This window comes from Adelges cooleyi, unplaced genomic scaffold, assembly GCF_023614345.1.
Source record: "Adelges cooleyi isolate 19-005CV unplaced genomic scaffold, UGA_ACOO_1.1 ACOO_flye_CR_arks_rails_tigmint_CR_PRNA_9, whole genome shotgun sequence".
Lineage (NCBI taxonomy): Eukaryota > Metazoa > Arthropoda > Insecta > Hemiptera > Adelgidae > Adelges > Adelges cooleyi.
In genome coordinates, this window is record NW_026096579.1 from 11,623,958 (window position 1) to 11,639,974 (window position 16,017).

Sequence of the window (16,017 nt, forward strand, 5' to 3'; positions counted from 1 at the left end):
TCAAAATGAAAAAATTACATATTTATCAACTTAAAACTACGGCGCTCCATACATTTTTTAAAAATAGTTGAATTATTTCCTAATTTGTACTTCTATTGATTATTCTTAAGATTAAGTACTATCGATAAACGTTGACAAACCAATTGATTTTATTTGAAAGTGAACTATAATAATTCCTGTCACCATATGCTTTGACCCGCACTGTATTGGTTTTTTTTTATTTTAATACAGTAGTTTTTTGCACTACGAAGTCCATCACGGTAAATCGTTAATACTAATAATGGTGTTCTGCTAAGTGGTTGTAAATTGTCGTAGAGAGGTAAGAATTTGCTACCCGACTTTCGTGTAGTTATAGTAGATACCTATGGCTTTACCAATACTAAACTTAACAGAAAAATAATTGAATATGCGACAACATTATCTAAAAAAAATTGTCCTCAAATATTAATGGCCTAAGTTGCCGAAGCTTGAATATAATAATCAAATAAATATATATTTATTATATTGTTATAACGCGGGATGATTGAACGAGATGCAGAAGACCGAGCTCTATGGAGGTGTAGGACTAGGATGGCCCTGGACTTCAAATATAATTTTGAAAATTTTAACTTTTATTATTGTTTAAATAAACATTGCATTAATATTTTGACTTTAGTATAGATCTATAAATTTAAAATTGATGAAGGAAAAAAATTGTTTTCTAATATTATATCTGTAGAGAAGTTTAAAAATGTAAGCCCAAAAAAACGTTATTTCATTATGCCCCTCCCTGATAAATTTCCTGCGGACGCCCATGATGGCGATCCCACTATTACACAGGTAAACTGTTCTGGCCTTTGGTCTATTTGTCTATACGTATGTTGTATGTGTTAAGAAAGCAACACGTCTTTAGATTAATAAATACCTACATCTGTATATAAGTATTATTACAATTTTTTTTTTTTTTTTAACTATAATTGTTTGAAATTTCAAGTAAGTGTCTTTGTAAATATTTGTAAATTATTTTAGAATTTAGATATCAGTTAAATATTTAAAAATAGTATCAGTTGATATAAAATATAAATAATAACTCTTAATTATTGTTTGAATAGGTAGCCGTTCTCACTAGTTTTGCCAACGTTTAAACCTAGAATTTTAATATTGTTAATTAATTTTTAATATTAACTGGTTTATTAACAACTCATCAAAAATTCTTTCAGATACATAATAACAAAACATACAAATATTGAAACTAAGTAGTAAATACAAAACTAAGGCACATATTTTATATACGTAAATGGAAAATATAAATTTTTATGTACAAAGTATATTAATTTTTTCTGGTCATAGTAACAAAAAAACGTTGTGAACTAAACAAACTGTATGATTAGGTAACTTCTCAGTTCTGCACCGAAACTAAAAAAACATAGGAACATTAAATATTATTTAATAAAATATTATACAGACTATTAATTAAGAATAATAAATTCACACTACAAACTGTGAAAGTTAATGTCGATAATTCATGATTTAATAAGTATTTAAAATACAAAAATTAAATATTATTATCATTTGAATTTAGACTTCACAATATAATCATGTAAATAAGATTGTATCACACAAAAAATATCTAACTATAAAAATCTGAATTAATTTTTTTGATAGAGTTTTATTTTTAACGAATAATCATAATTATTAGGTTTGTGTTTAAACAGTTTTCTTTAAGATGGACCTTGGGTTAGGGGGTAGAAAATTGTTCCAGACAAATTTCAATAAAAAAAAAATTATATATATTTAAAAGTCTCGCAGTTTAGATGTCCCATAATTTGAAATATAACTCTTATTCAATTGGTATTCACTCTTATCAATAGCTACTATCAGGGCGGTGTGGCGCAGTGGACACCTCAGCTGCCGCATGGCACTTGAGGTTAAGCTGTGGCCGTTGCTGCTTGAACCTGGATGGGTGACCACCCGGATTTTGAGCGGCGACCCACACACACCATCAACCTACGATAAGCATGGCAGAAATTCCATGTGTCCTCAGGCGATTGAACTGGCATAAGTTAGATATAGCCCTCCTGGTCAAATTCACCATACGATTATTATTATTAATAGCTACTTTCATATTGTAAGACTTTTAAATTTTATTTTTGGCTGAATTTTTTCTGAGGTGATTTTATAGTCCTATTCGTTTATACCTGTTCACCATTATACATTTAAAAAGAAAAACATTTTCAACACAGATTAATAATTTTTAAACACATCCATAGTAGGGGAATTTTTTAGATAATTTTTTTATTTGAATAACCGTCAAATTTTTTTTATTTAAATAAATAATCTTAGATTTGGTCGAATAAAGAGATTATTCAAATTAATTAGTTATTATTTGTTATTTGATTAAAAAAATCCCAACTCTGAATACATCTAAAACCAATAAGACATTATACATCTTTGTGGTGTTCATATTTGCTTTTTTCGTTTCCATTACAGATTCTCTTAGAAATTGAGTTTTATCCAACGGCATCCAATAAAGTCTCAAAAGTATTTTCTGTTACAGTGTTGTAACTACTTCCAAAATGATTCCTATACAAACTGTATGATAAAAAAAAAACAAGACATATTTATTTGTAGATAGCTATCACCAACCAATGATTTAAGTAATGAAATAGTTGGTAAAGTTTTTCTCGAGCATCATAACCTTCAGGTTTTGGAATTTTTTCATAATAAGCTTTGTAAAACCCTTTTGGAAATGGTCCAAACATGGTAGTAATAGCTAAGTCATATTCGCTATGTCCATAAAATGCTGCCGGATCGAAAATAGCTGTAATTAAAGTTTTAACAGTGTAGCTTTAAACATAATCATTTAAAATGTTTACTAATATCCAACCTGGTTTAGGAGTAGCCAATGCAGCATTTCCTGACCATAAATCCCCATGAAGTAGTGACGGCATTACTTTTATTCCGTCAAATAATTTGGGTATTTTGAGTTTTAATCGAGGCCAATAATCATCAACAATTTTCTAAAATTAAAAAAAAAGGTCATATTATATTTAGTTCGTACTTTTTATTTAATACCTAATACCTATACCTTTTTTAACGGACATTCTGATTTAGTTTTCGACAGCAAATCAATTTGTTGTTGTAAACGTCGTTCCGTAATAAAAGTCTAAGAGAATACTTTATTATTAAATGCAATAAACAACTACTCAGATAAAATGTTAATTTTACAATCCAATCATCGGTCCATGTGTTGTCTTGAAGTATAAATCCACAAGACGTATTTATGTGAAATCCAAATTTGTTAATAGGTTTTCCAGATTTTAGGTTGTGCAAATGCAAATCCGCTAAATTACTACCAAGTGTCCTTGATGCCTCGCTGTCTGTATTAAAAACTTGCGACAAATCATTCAAAAATTCCATAGCAAGGAAATGTTGACTATTTTTCGTAGAACCTGTCACAATTGGAACTGGAACCCTGACTGTCTCCGTATCACCAATTGCTTTCAGCCCTTCAAATTCACCTTTGAACATTAAATCTGCCTATGAAAGAAAAAAGTTATTAATACTTAATTAGGTACGAAAATACGTTTGTATTATGGTAGAGCAGATGTATACAGTACACAAATAAAATTACCCCTTCCTTAGAGTTAAATTTTACAAACATTTTCTTCCCATCCATGGTTTTATAAACTGATCCTTTATTGATGCATCCTCCTCCGTATGATTTCTTTAGATTTGTAACGCCTACTCCTAACAAAGATTGTAATGCTTCTTCCATTTCCTATAAATACGTGTTATAAAAAAAAATGTATAAGTATAGTATATAATTTGTTATACTATAATAAGATCATACCAAACTTACATTAGTAATATTATACAGATTAATTAAAATATACTATTAAAAAACGTTACAAAAAAGTAATGTGACATTTTTAATTTGAAAATGATAAAATATGATAGTCAAAAGTTAGTATAATCATTATTAATAATTTGATTTGATAACATCAGCTCTTTTTTGTACTTTGATAAGGAATAAATAAAAAACGTATATTATGTTGCCTACATTCAAATAATAAAGGGGTTTATACTGCAATACAATATAATATGTATCACAAACATAAAATATACATAATACAAATAATATTATTGCTCGTTAATTATTTTAATATTAATATACGTGGTTTAAGTTAAATACTATTAGCTACTAAGAACAAATCGAAATTATAAAGGTCATTTTAGATATTACTGAAATGTAGAATATTGTATTACACGAAATTTTTTTAAAAGACGACTTTGTTTTTACTTAGAGGGATCGAACTTTGAAAACGTGAAATTACAATTATTCAAAAACATTTACTAGGTATGAACAGAGTTTGAATTAGGAAAAAACCAAGTTGCAAGTATTTCGGGTATAAAAATAGAGACTATGTTTTGTGCGATTTACTAACGCGACGCTAGCCCTATTTAATAATATCAGGTGATCTTTATGCTCCGCTTTACCGTATGGACGCTTTATACTGTAAAACGATCCCATCCAAGCGAATTCGACAGCCAAAATACGAAACACACCAAAACTACAAAGTAACACATAGTTTAAACAGACTGTGCAAAACTAATACATCCGGCATAGTTTTACTGATGTAGTTTCAAGAACTCGGGTCAAGGGACAAGAGAAAATTACTCCGTCATGGCTTATCCGTTTCTTATCTACGCTGAAAAAAAATTGTATATATCTGTACGCTTCTTAGTGAGTTTGGTAATTTAGATTATTTGTCCACACATCAACACAAACATTTTCAAAAGAAAACTGTACAGGTATCTACGATTACAATAAGACATTGATTACAATGTTACACGTTTTTCAAGTTTTTGTACAAAAATAGACCTCGTTTTGATATAATATAGTTGAAGAAAATAATTAAATATCAAAATAGATACTTCTTTATTATGTTATTATATTATATTATGTTTACAAATTTGATCTTAACACCGATTTTTAGTGTCAAATTACCTTTAAATGTTTCTCAAATAATGCTCGCTGTTATGTACTAGTAATTGCAAATGTAAAACTATCAAAATTCCAGATGAAAAATAATTATATTTTTAATTTGGATGGCCAACCAACCAGATTGGTATGGGATTGGCTTAAATACGATTTATATTAGAACATATTTTCAGGGTACAAAAATTAATCCCACATATTTTTAATTGAAAAGCATTTTGATTAACATTGAAAATTATTTTTCAACACATTATTGTACGCTAAATTCCAAATTTATAAAATTGTTATGTGATTGTGTATTGATTTAGAGAAGTTTTTTGTGTGGGCTATTACACATATGTTGTTGATACCGATACAAAACTAAAAACATAAGACACTAATAACAATTACAAATAATTGTGTTTTATATACTAGCGCATATTTTGATAGTACGATAAATCTGGATACATAGACCATTATTAAGTATTTTTAAATGTATTATTACTACTGATATGTTATATCATATCGATACTAATTTAAGGTAAGTTAGACGGAAAAAACAAATAATACTTATTGTGTGTTTTTACAAACTTTATCATTTATTATAAATATACTAGCGAATCTTATACAACGAAAATTCAGAGTAGGTAGAAATTAAAACCTCTCACATTATTAATTGGAAACCCAAATTTCGGCCTCTGGTTAAAGTGTTCTGTACACGTTGGAACAAAATCGTTCTACCCGTTAAAAATGTTCTAAATACAAAAATATATATAGTAAATAAATATGTTTTTTAAATATTTATTAGGTATATCATGAATATCCAGTAAAAAAAATGTTTAATATCAAGTTTTGGACAAATGTTTATGGAGTTATTAGAATTTTGATAAATAGGCTGGAGGAATAGCTATAAAACTATCGTTCATAATAGAAATTATTGTTTTTGTTTTTATTATATTTTTAATAGTTTACACTTAAAAAAATATTATAACTTAATGATGTTAAAGATGTGGTTTTTGATATATTTCTTATTTATTGCATTGATGTATGACTAATAGGTAACTGTTTAAACAAGCACAGAAAACATCACAAAAAAATATGTTTTCTTCTTATTTCAATAAAAAACACAACCTAAAACGTGTTTTCGTGTAAGAAAGTAAGTAAACAATTATTTAGAAAAGTAATAACAATGATAAAACCATATAATATTTTCTTAAGGTTTTAAATGAATATATAAATTAAAATACCTAGTAAAATTATTTAAGACCCGGTGTAGACATTTTAAGTGCCCAAGACCTATTTTTTAAATTATCTCGCAAGACATAAACATCAGCGCCTATAAAGTGTATTCCCAATACGTTCGGCCCTACAAAATGGCCAATATTTACCCCCCGCCACCACATATTTAGATATAAATATGCCAGGTTATTATTATTATAATAGTTATAATTCGTATTGTACTTGCATTTCCATACGTAGTTATACGAAAAAAAATATTTTTTTAAAAACAATACCTATTCGGCTGCGCATCGAATTCAAGTTAAAAAATAAAAGTATGTTATGCATGTGTTCAAACAAATATGATGTCAATTCGAGAGTTGCTTTGAATGTTGTTGAGAGAAATGTATGTATGTATTGTTTTTTTCTTATATTTGCTATACCTATTTGCCGTTGGATTGTACCATCATAATAGTTTTAAGAAATAGGTATATTTTGTGTCAGTGATCACTGTTCAGGCAAGCGATACGATGTTGAAGCTGGTATGTATATTGCAGTGGTCGATAATAATAAATATTATCTTTAACTGTGGTTGGAAAATCCTTTGTTGTCCGAACTATGAAGAAGCAGATCCTGAATGGTACTTTTCCACGTTAACCTCATACAATTATGTTTCTTCCAAGAGCATAAATTTACCAAGTATGTTTTATTATTTTGAATTATTACTGCTTTTTATTTTACCAACGATAACATTTAAAACTTTATATAGTTGATAATATTAAATATTATAAGTCATAAGTCATAACCAACATGGGTTATTACTTTCAAATATGGCACGGACATAACTGAAATTAACTATTTTTTTTTTTTTGTAATATATAGACGATACTCCAATTCAGCTTTTCATGGTAGCTAAACATGGCACGCATCATCCGTCTTGGGACGATAATAAGGTGGAACATTATGATCGGTATCAGATGAGTGATAAATTAAAAATTTCTGGAAATTCTGAAATGTGTCCATCAGATATTAAAGCAATTAATGATTGGGAACCAAAAAGTATTACAACAAACGCAGAAGGATTAGTAGAAAAAGGCCGCGTTGAAATCATAGAATTAGCCCAGCGGATTCGAAATGCTTTTTCAAATATATTTACCGAGAAATACGAGATTGAAAACTATTACGTACGATTCATCATTTAACATAAGATAATACGATAACAATTACTTTCTACACTTATACAAAAATATACTTCTAGGCATTGACAAGGCCGGAGCAACATTGTAAAGAAACTGGAGGACTTTTTTTAAAAACTATTCTCAATGATCAAAACATTGATATTGATACTGTTCCGGTGTGTGACAAAGACGACAAAATACTAATGGCAAGTAGAAATACACTCAGTGTTATCGTAAGTCTTTGCTTTTAAGTTTCATTATTTGATTTAGATTGATTATTGCATGGAAAATGATCGATCTGTGAAAAAGATGTATAATAGAGAAAGTATAAACTTCTTGCACAGCGATCATATAAAGAATGTTAGTCAAAAGATTTTAAAAAAAATTGAACGTGAACCCAAAGGTTTTTTTAGAGGTAGGCTTGATGTTATAAAAATAAAGTATAAGGAAGTGAAATCTTATTGTAACATTATTATGCTTCAGATTATAAATTGGTGTCTTCTTTGTACAACACGTGTGCCATAGAAAGGTCTTCCGATGAACAATCAATACCACCTTTGTGTCGTGTATTCTGCAAAGAAGATCTCAGAGTATGCAATGTAGTTTAAAGGCTTATACAATGCTACGAACCATAATAACTTTATCTTCGAATTGCTTGTAGGTTTTAGAATACATGAGAGATCTCATATACTACTTTGAAGAAGGTTATGGGAATATGTTTAGCGTAAAATATGCTTGCCCAATGGCCATTCGCTTACTAGAAAGCTTCAAGTAAAATTATTTTTCCTAAAAACTATTATATTATATTAATGTGATACGCGAATCATATCTTATAGTGATAATGTCAAAATTGAATGATTCTGCATAATTATAGAGTTGAAGTACTTAAAACCGTTGGTCAGTTGATTTTTTGCCTCTCTCAGTTTTCCGGGATTATGAATTTTCTCTTATCAGCTGATTACCTTATCAATAATCCCTGATCAGCTATCCAAAAGTGTACGATTTTTCTTATCACCATCCCCATCCCCTACAAATCAAATCACCATTCTGTAGATTTGTTCGTTTTAATAAAAAGTGTACACCAAAGTGTTTGTTTTAAAATAGTGTAGTGTACATACTGTACGTTTTGAAAAAGTATTGATTTGGTGTATTCACTTTCCACACCGGTGAAAATGGAGGTGTCGTAACGGATTTTCGGCGTAAAGCCAAAACGTCAAAAAGATTGTTTTGAAACAGCACACCCTACACCTCCTCAAATACACTAAACTATTAGTGTATATACTATATACCATTTTTTTAAAATTATTTCTTCGTATGACATCTTTAACACACATAACCAATACAATATAAACTATATAAATTATAAATTATGAATTAATTAAAAGATATGAAAATTACAAGACTCAACATTTATAACAGATTAATACTATAAAATATAACTCTAAATAAGTAACATAGGCTGTTGAATAATAGGAGGGCTATATTTTAATATCTAAGTCTTCAAGCCATTTAATTGTATCCGCGGTAACTTTGTTGAGTTCTGTTAGTCCTCCTGGGATATTCTTTAACGACATGTTTTGAGGATTGGATTTGATGCCCACAATCGCAATTGGGGAGAGCCTTAGTGCCCATCGATGTCACATGTTTCCTGTGCGTCCGTGTCCTGTTTTGAGTCTGTTAAGCACTATCCATTGGCTCCTGGGAAGATCAAATCCGGGGGGTTGCATCATAGGTTAGTCGAAAAGATGATTCGTTTCGACCGTTTTTTCTTAAACGAACATACCTAAGGTGTCGAGGGCGAGTGACGTGACCGAATGGGTTAAGCGGCAGTGTGTAAGCACTTACTGTCACACTAAAGCCTCGTTCACATGATGAAACGCTGATACGGGATTATTTTTAAGAGGAAAAAACACTAAAATATGGCAAAAAAAAAGTGTCCGGTAAAGTAAATTTATACCAATCGATTTATCCACGCAGTATATGTAAATTATCCACCACATTATTTATTGCAACCACGATCATTTATTTTAATTTCAGAAATAAAATACAAGGAATAGGTCCAAATGGTGTATTTTATTTTGGAAACTCGATAAACATATTGAATTTGTATGTCATGTTAGGTCTAGCCAAAGATAAAGTTCCATTAATGTCATCCAACTATGAAAGTATGAAGGACCGAATGTGGAAAAGTTCTAAGATGGCTCCATTGGCAGCAAACTTTATGGCTGTACTTTTCAAAACCAGCAAACTCTCCCAACTAAAATATTACGTGCAGTTTTATTTTAACGAAAAACTTACGTCCATAACGTTAAATGACGGGTCTGGATGTGAAAAATGTCCGTGGCCAAAGATTAAAAAGAAGCTGGAAAAATATATACAAGTCTATAGTTGTAGGTCAGGTATCCATGCACTTCAGCCGGACAACTCATATTCCAATCAGTATTGGCTTTTTTCCACGAAGACAGCATACAGTTTGGTTTTCTCTGATGAAATCAAAAAAGAACAGAGTAAGTACACCTGTACTTCTTAGTTTCAAATCGTCTGAACAATCTATAAACCAAATTGGACATCAATGTTCATGAAATTTGTTTTGTTACATAGATGATACACCAGTTCAGATTTTTATGGTCATGCGGCATAACATGGCATTGCCGCCTGACGACTTTCTCAAAGAATGGACACGTTATCAGGGTTATAAATACAAAATTACCGCAAAAGCAAAAATAAGCAGGGCAGATATAATTAACATTCAAAATTGGGATGGAGATCCCCACAAAGATATCAAAGCCACTGTATTCCGTAGTAAAATAGAAGACATAGCCAAACGCATTCGACGAGCTTTCCAGAACTTATTTAGCACACCGTTTAATTTAGAAAACTATAAGGTACAATGTGTCCTATTAAACATAATATTATAGATAGTATACCTTATATTTAAATTGCAGGTGAGGTCAAGGTCAGAGCAAATTTGTAAGGATACTGGAGAAATGTTTTTGCAAGGTCTTTTTAACAACGAAAGCATTACCAGCGTACCAGAATGGGAGAATAGTAATCAGTTACTAATGGTAATGGCGAATTGCGCTTGAGGTTTTTCTTGTTTTAATAATGATAAATATTTTAAATTAGGTGGATGAACTCAATAAAAATATTGCGGAATCTGAAAAGTTCAAAAAAAGTTGCGTTATAAATAATGTTTTAGAAAGGATTGCAATCCAAATGGGACTTAAGCCTAGAGAACTTGGTAAACTCAGAATACGTTGTTTGCATAACAAACTCTGATGTCTTATTAAATGTTTAGATTTTGGTTTTATTAACTATGCATATGATGCGTGTCGCATAAGAAGGTCTTACGATGACGAGTCATTTCACCCGTTGTGCAAGATATTCTGCCAAGAAGATCTCAAAGTATTATATTATGATAAATATTATTTTACTATGATTATATTAACGGCTACAAATTAATAAATATTGACATGCACAACATTTGTTAAGGCATTGGAATACATTGAAGAACTAAAATGGTACTATACTGCTGGTTATGGAAACCCTTCGAGCTTACAACAAGCTTGTCCTATGGCTACAAGTCTTTTGGAAACTTTCAGGTACAAGTTTTTTCATTAAAAACTTACTGTTTATCGATCATGACCGTGATGTATATTTAAATCATACTTTAATGACTTTTTTTAGGAAAACAAAGAAACTTAAGTATTCTGTATTATAGTTGTGTAGATAGGTATTTATAATAACTCAAATTTAATTTTCCTAATTTTTCGACTCCGTTCTATGTGGCATTTGACTTTTTCGACAAGGTATTTAAAATGTAATATATAACGGGTGGGGCAAAGAAACGAGCGATTTCACCATTTAAATACATTGGAAAATCGCTCTTTCCATTGCGCGACCCTTTATATTGTAGACTAATAGGATTATTTGTGGATCGGAAATTGAATCCAGGAGGTACTATCAGACTTTTTAAGTTAATCAGCTCACTCCAACGCCCGCAGTACCACAAAAAACAATATAATTAGTTATTATTTTGTATACTCTTAAAATAAAATTTCATTTAAACCTCCCCTTGCAAGTATATATAGCTTTAACCACTATTTGCTTCAAGTTCTTACTGTATAGTGCTTAGTTTACACTACGTTGGTGTATATTTTGAGGGTCAGACAATATATACAGCCTGGTTCGTATAAACTTTACAATTATAATCTTAACATTATCTCTGGAATTTAGTAGTTATTTAATGTTTGTGTGTGGACCTATAATTTACAATTATTATTGTCAGAACTATATGCTATATAATCCTAAAAAAAAAAATGTTATCTGATAAATGTATCTCTATTCGTATTGTTTTTTTAATCAGTTATAAAAAATATTATGCATTAGTACAACTAATTTACTTTTTATTTTCAGAACAAAAACTGGAGGAAGCGGTCCAAATGGCGCTTTTCATTTTGGAAACGCTCATAACATATTTCATTTATATGTTATACTGGGTCTAGCCAAAGACAGTGCTCCATTACAGTCAACTAACTACATTGACATGAAGGAACGTAAGTGGAAAAGTTCCACGATGGTTCCATCGCTTGCAAACTGCATGGCTGTACTTTTTAGGAGCGATAATGACGAATACAAAGTATCATTTTATTTCAACGAAAACCGCATGCCCATAACGTTGAATGACAGTCGTACATGTGAAGTATGTGCGTGGTCCGAAATTGAAAAGCTGTTAACGTTATACATTGAAAAAAATGGTTGCACTAGCCACTAGGTTGACGACATGATTAGTTTCCTTTTCTATTTTTGCAAATTTCGAAATTTTCAAAATATATACCGTGTATAATACACTAAAATCAAATCGTATTTGCTTACAACCAATTCAATTTGTGTTGTGAATAAATAACTGTAAATCGTATACACTTTACGTTAATTATAAATTCTATTTCATATTGTTTTAGTATAACATTCAACACTTAGCATAATGTTTTTTTCAAGCTTAAAAGTGATTATTTTCTATGATATAATATTTTTGTCGCAATATTTAAAAAAAATGTGTCATGTGTGTAATTAGATTGACAACAAAACTAATTGTTTCTCCATTTTAATAATTTTATTCTGAATCTATTGTAACATAAAATAATATATATATATATATATATATATATTAACTAAAACCATATCTTGTTTGTTTATAACCAATTCAATTTATAATGTCAATAAATAACTATAAATCTTACGTATACATTTTTTTAAAAATGATTTTAGACTTTGTTGAACAATATTATAGCTCAACATTTACAATACTTTATAGGTGTTATGTTGAAATCAACTTTAAATATAATAAATACAAAAAAACAAATATCGCAAGTAAATTATTTTCCTAATTAAATAGAAAAACTAGGGCCTAAAAAGTAAAATAAATCCAATGATGGGAGTTATGATGGAAACAGAACGAGAATTAAAGATTTCGGATGGGTTGGGGGTTGTTAACACACATAGGCCATAACGGAAAGAAAGTTAAAAAGAGTATTTCTGTTAGAAGAAAAAGTGGGCTAATGTAAAAGAAGATGGGAAAAATGACACAGAGCAGTTTCATCATGTTACGATTCAGTATGGGAAGGAATTGAGAGAGATGAGAAAGGAAAAAAAAGGCAGATGTAAGCAGTGGCGTAGGGGTGGGGTTTGGGTAGAGGGTTTTATCTTCCCTTTCCCAGACCCAAGTCAAATTAATAGTTTAAATAACATCCTTTTAAAAATACAGTTGTATTTTATTTATGGAATAGGTACCTAACACTGCATTACTTTTTTTTTTTACTCTATATAATTTTCCACTTGCTTATTATTGTATCCCACAAACCTGTGTTACAGACTATTATCGACGACCGACGTTATATTATGGTCGTGTTGAATTCGGCTTTGACAAATTCCAGGGCGAGTTAAAAAATAAAAACTTTTGTTCCTCATCTCGTGACACAAGAGCGTCACTATTTTCTTAAAGCTCTAATGATCCTTTTAGTTACAGAAAATGTTCTTTTTATTTTCTTATTGAATTAAAATTAATGATTTTAATAATAATATTAAACTTAATAATTTAACGAACTTATGGAATTTCTAAAATTCAAAATTATTTTATTACAATGAAAAAATTATATACATATTAATGCCATGTACGAATAAATAATTGCATTTGAAAATAATTTTTTTATTTAAAACAAAAAAATTACATATAAGTGCATTAAAAAAAATCATTTAATTTTTTTAATAAGTAAATAGTATATTTTAGTATTTATTAAATTTTAGTGCACTTATTTGTTATTTTTTTTTTTTTAAATATATAATTTGTTCGTTGCAATATTCTTCATTAGTAAGTGCTTAGAGTTGAGCTAGGAATCTGAAATTTTAGGGATTTCTTCTTCTCTAACAAAACACTATTGATTTAAAGAGTAAGCCATAAGAAAAACAAATTTAATCTTATCACACAAAAACGTGGCGGCCGTATTCTTAACCTGCTTTATTCATGATACATTATTATTTGAATTGCGTATAGAATATAGGTATAAGTTATTATGATTATAGCAGGTTTAGAACGTGGCCACCACGTTTTTGTTTACATTGAAATTGTCCTTTCCGATTTCATTTATTCTGTGGATATATCCTATTATACTTATTTCAGACCTACGATTTGCAATGGCGGGGCGGCTACCAACCATGTGGGAGTTATATCTCGAATTGACAGTTCTCAATGCTTAAATTGCACTCATCCACTCTGTTGGAATCACCACACCTTTATTCGATATCCATTCAACTTAATTAGCTTTATAAAGCGTGGTATACAAGGTAAAAGTTATAGAAAAATAAGGTATAGGTACCTATTGTAATAGTTTTTTTTTTTTATATAAAACACAATTATTTATTTTAGTAGTGTATATTTAATCCAACTTTTAGGCATGTATTGTTGCAATAATAATAATAGCAATAATAGTCATAACATTATGTGTACATTTTTCAATTTATACTAATTTACAAATAAATAGTTCTAATTTTTAAATTGGAATGTATGTCATAATTAAAATTATTGATTATACAAATACAATTATTAGAAAATTAAAACGAAGTTGATAATAATAGAAATAATTTTATTTAATAGGTAATAACATTAATTTTATAATACACAGATAAGCGGTGCTATTCACAAAAATAGTAACATTTGTGTGCAGGATTCCCGATGGCAAGAGAAGATTCTAACATCCGTTCAATCGTCTACAAACAAAGTCCCAAGAGGAAGTTTCAAGGTACTTTTGCTGGCAGTTATTACTGGTTACCTACTAGTTACTCCAAAGCACCGCTTATATATTATAAAATCAGTAGTAATAATGATAAATGTAATTAATGGTTACAACACATAAAACTAATATATTTAACACATGCAATAAATAGAGTAAATGTTCACAGAATATGGGATCATGTAAAATACATACTTCACCAACCTTTATTTAATAATTATATTGCATCACAAGAAGTTTTGTAATTTTTTACTGTAACAAATTAGTAATTTAAGACTAATAAAATAAATACGACAACAGTTTATTACGTTAAAATTTGAATCAAGTATTCAAATTAACTAACCAGTTTTATTTGTTGGTAATAGTAGTTTTACTTCAATAATTTTTGCCATATTTATTAACAAAAAATCAGCTCTGAAAAATGAATAAAAGTAGTACATTTGTGTTTAATGGTTACTAAAATATATTTAAAAAATAAATTATTAAAAAAATGACTAAACTTTATATTTTCTTATAAACCAAGGTAGTATACAAAGTAATTTTAACTAAACAACACATTAATATATATATATTATTATTATTATAATTATTATTTCATTAAACTATCTATCCATACATTTATATTGTATTTCCCATGGAGAAAAAAGCATATTAATAAAATTAAACACTCCTATTTAATAACTATTAATTATTCGTTTATTAAAAATTTTATTAAATCATTATTTTATAAATACAATTTAAATGTAGCACTCAACTTTGTTATAGTTGAGTTAATAATAAAGAACTGTGGCTATTCTAAAATGTTATTTTGATCATTGGTGTTAAAAGTGAGTATAATCATTTTTTTTAAATTAAAAATTACAACAGTGAGGATTGCATTTTTTAAAAATATTTATGTATACACTAAACATATGTCTACATTATTGATGTATTTAGCTTTACTTAGTCTTTGATGTAAGCTATTAATTATTAATAAATTAAAAACTACAAACTTTAACTATTTATAAAAAATGGAACTAAGTGTTTTTAGTTTAAGAAAAACTATTTATTTTTAACAGGAAAAAGTACATTTTTTTTTGTATATATGAAGAATTTTGTTTTGAATTGGACAAATAAAACAGATAATATAGTTATTGCACTATCCCATTTTACTAAATTATTCAATAATAATGTTCCTTCAAAGTTCTATAATTACACATTCGTACCCAATTGTTTAAATGTGAGTATAATATTTGCCAGGTAGATAATAACAAATTATGGTCATTCAACACGATAAAAAAAATACAAAATTAAAATAGTTTAATTATAAATCATAAATTGATGAGATTTCCTTATGAAATAAAAGTAAAATATAACATATTATATTAATAACATA

General features: G+C 28.7%; 2 protein-coding genes across 10 annotated transcripts; one reads left to right on the forward strand and one right to left on the reverse strand.

Annotated features, from left to right (window-relative positions):
* Positions 1 to 1,244: 1,244 nt before the first annotated feature.
* LOC126846516 (fructosamine-3-kinase-like) lies at positions 1,245 to 3,956 on the reverse strand. 9 transcript variants are annotated; one of them, XR_007686897.1, is made up of 8 exons: positions 3,833 to 3,935; positions 3,614 to 3,760; positions 3,208 to 3,519; positions 3,068 to 3,145; positions 2,867 to 2,999; positions 2,626 to 2,800; positions 2,427 to 2,571; positions 1,292 to 1,395 (listed from the first exon to the last, which is right to left on the reverse strand). XR_007686897.1 is itself a non-coding variant. In XM_050585997.1 (7 exons), the coding sequence occupies exons 2-7, from the start codon at positions 3,755 to 3,757 to the stop codon at positions 1,350 to 1,352; spliced, it is 888 nt and encodes a 295-aa protein (XP_050441954.1). In that variant the 5' UTR covers positions 3,758 to 3,760; positions 3,833 to 3,934; the 3' UTR covers positions 1,245 to 1,349. The 9 variants fall into 9 exon arrangements, 8 of the variants coding, with proteins under 8 accessions (XP_050441954.1, XP_050441955.1, XP_050441957.1 ...); XM_050585997.1 differs by lacking the exon at positions 2,427 to 2,571 and having other exon boundaries at positions 1,245 to 1,395; positions 3,833 to 3,934; XM_050585998.1 differs by lacking the exon at positions 1,292 to 1,395 and having other exon boundaries at positions 1,415 to 2,571; positions 3,208 to 3,515; positions 3,642 to 3,760; positions 3,842 to 3,956.
* A 2,736-nt stretch (positions 3,957 to 6,692) lies between these two features.
* Positions 6,693 to 12,186, forward strand: LOC126846946 (uncharacterized). The gene is made up of 13 exons (XM_050586857.1): positions 6,693 to 6,877; positions 7,061 to 7,362; positions 7,437 to 7,562; positions 7,627 to 7,771; positions 7,840 to 7,946; positions 8,018 to 8,127; positions 9,394 to 9,863; positions 9,958 to 10,241; positions 10,302 to 10,421; positions 10,483 to 10,597; positions 10,655 to 10,761; positions 10,849 to 10,958; positions 11,773 to 12,186. The coding sequence occupies exons 1-13, from the start codon at positions 6,709 to 6,711 to the stop codon at positions 12,128 to 12,130; spliced, it is 2,523 nt and encodes an 840-aa protein (XP_050442814.1). The 5' UTR covers positions 6,693 to 6,708; the 3' UTR covers positions 12,131 to 12,186.
* The last annotated feature ends 3,831 nt before the right edge of the window (positions 12,187 to 16,017 follow it).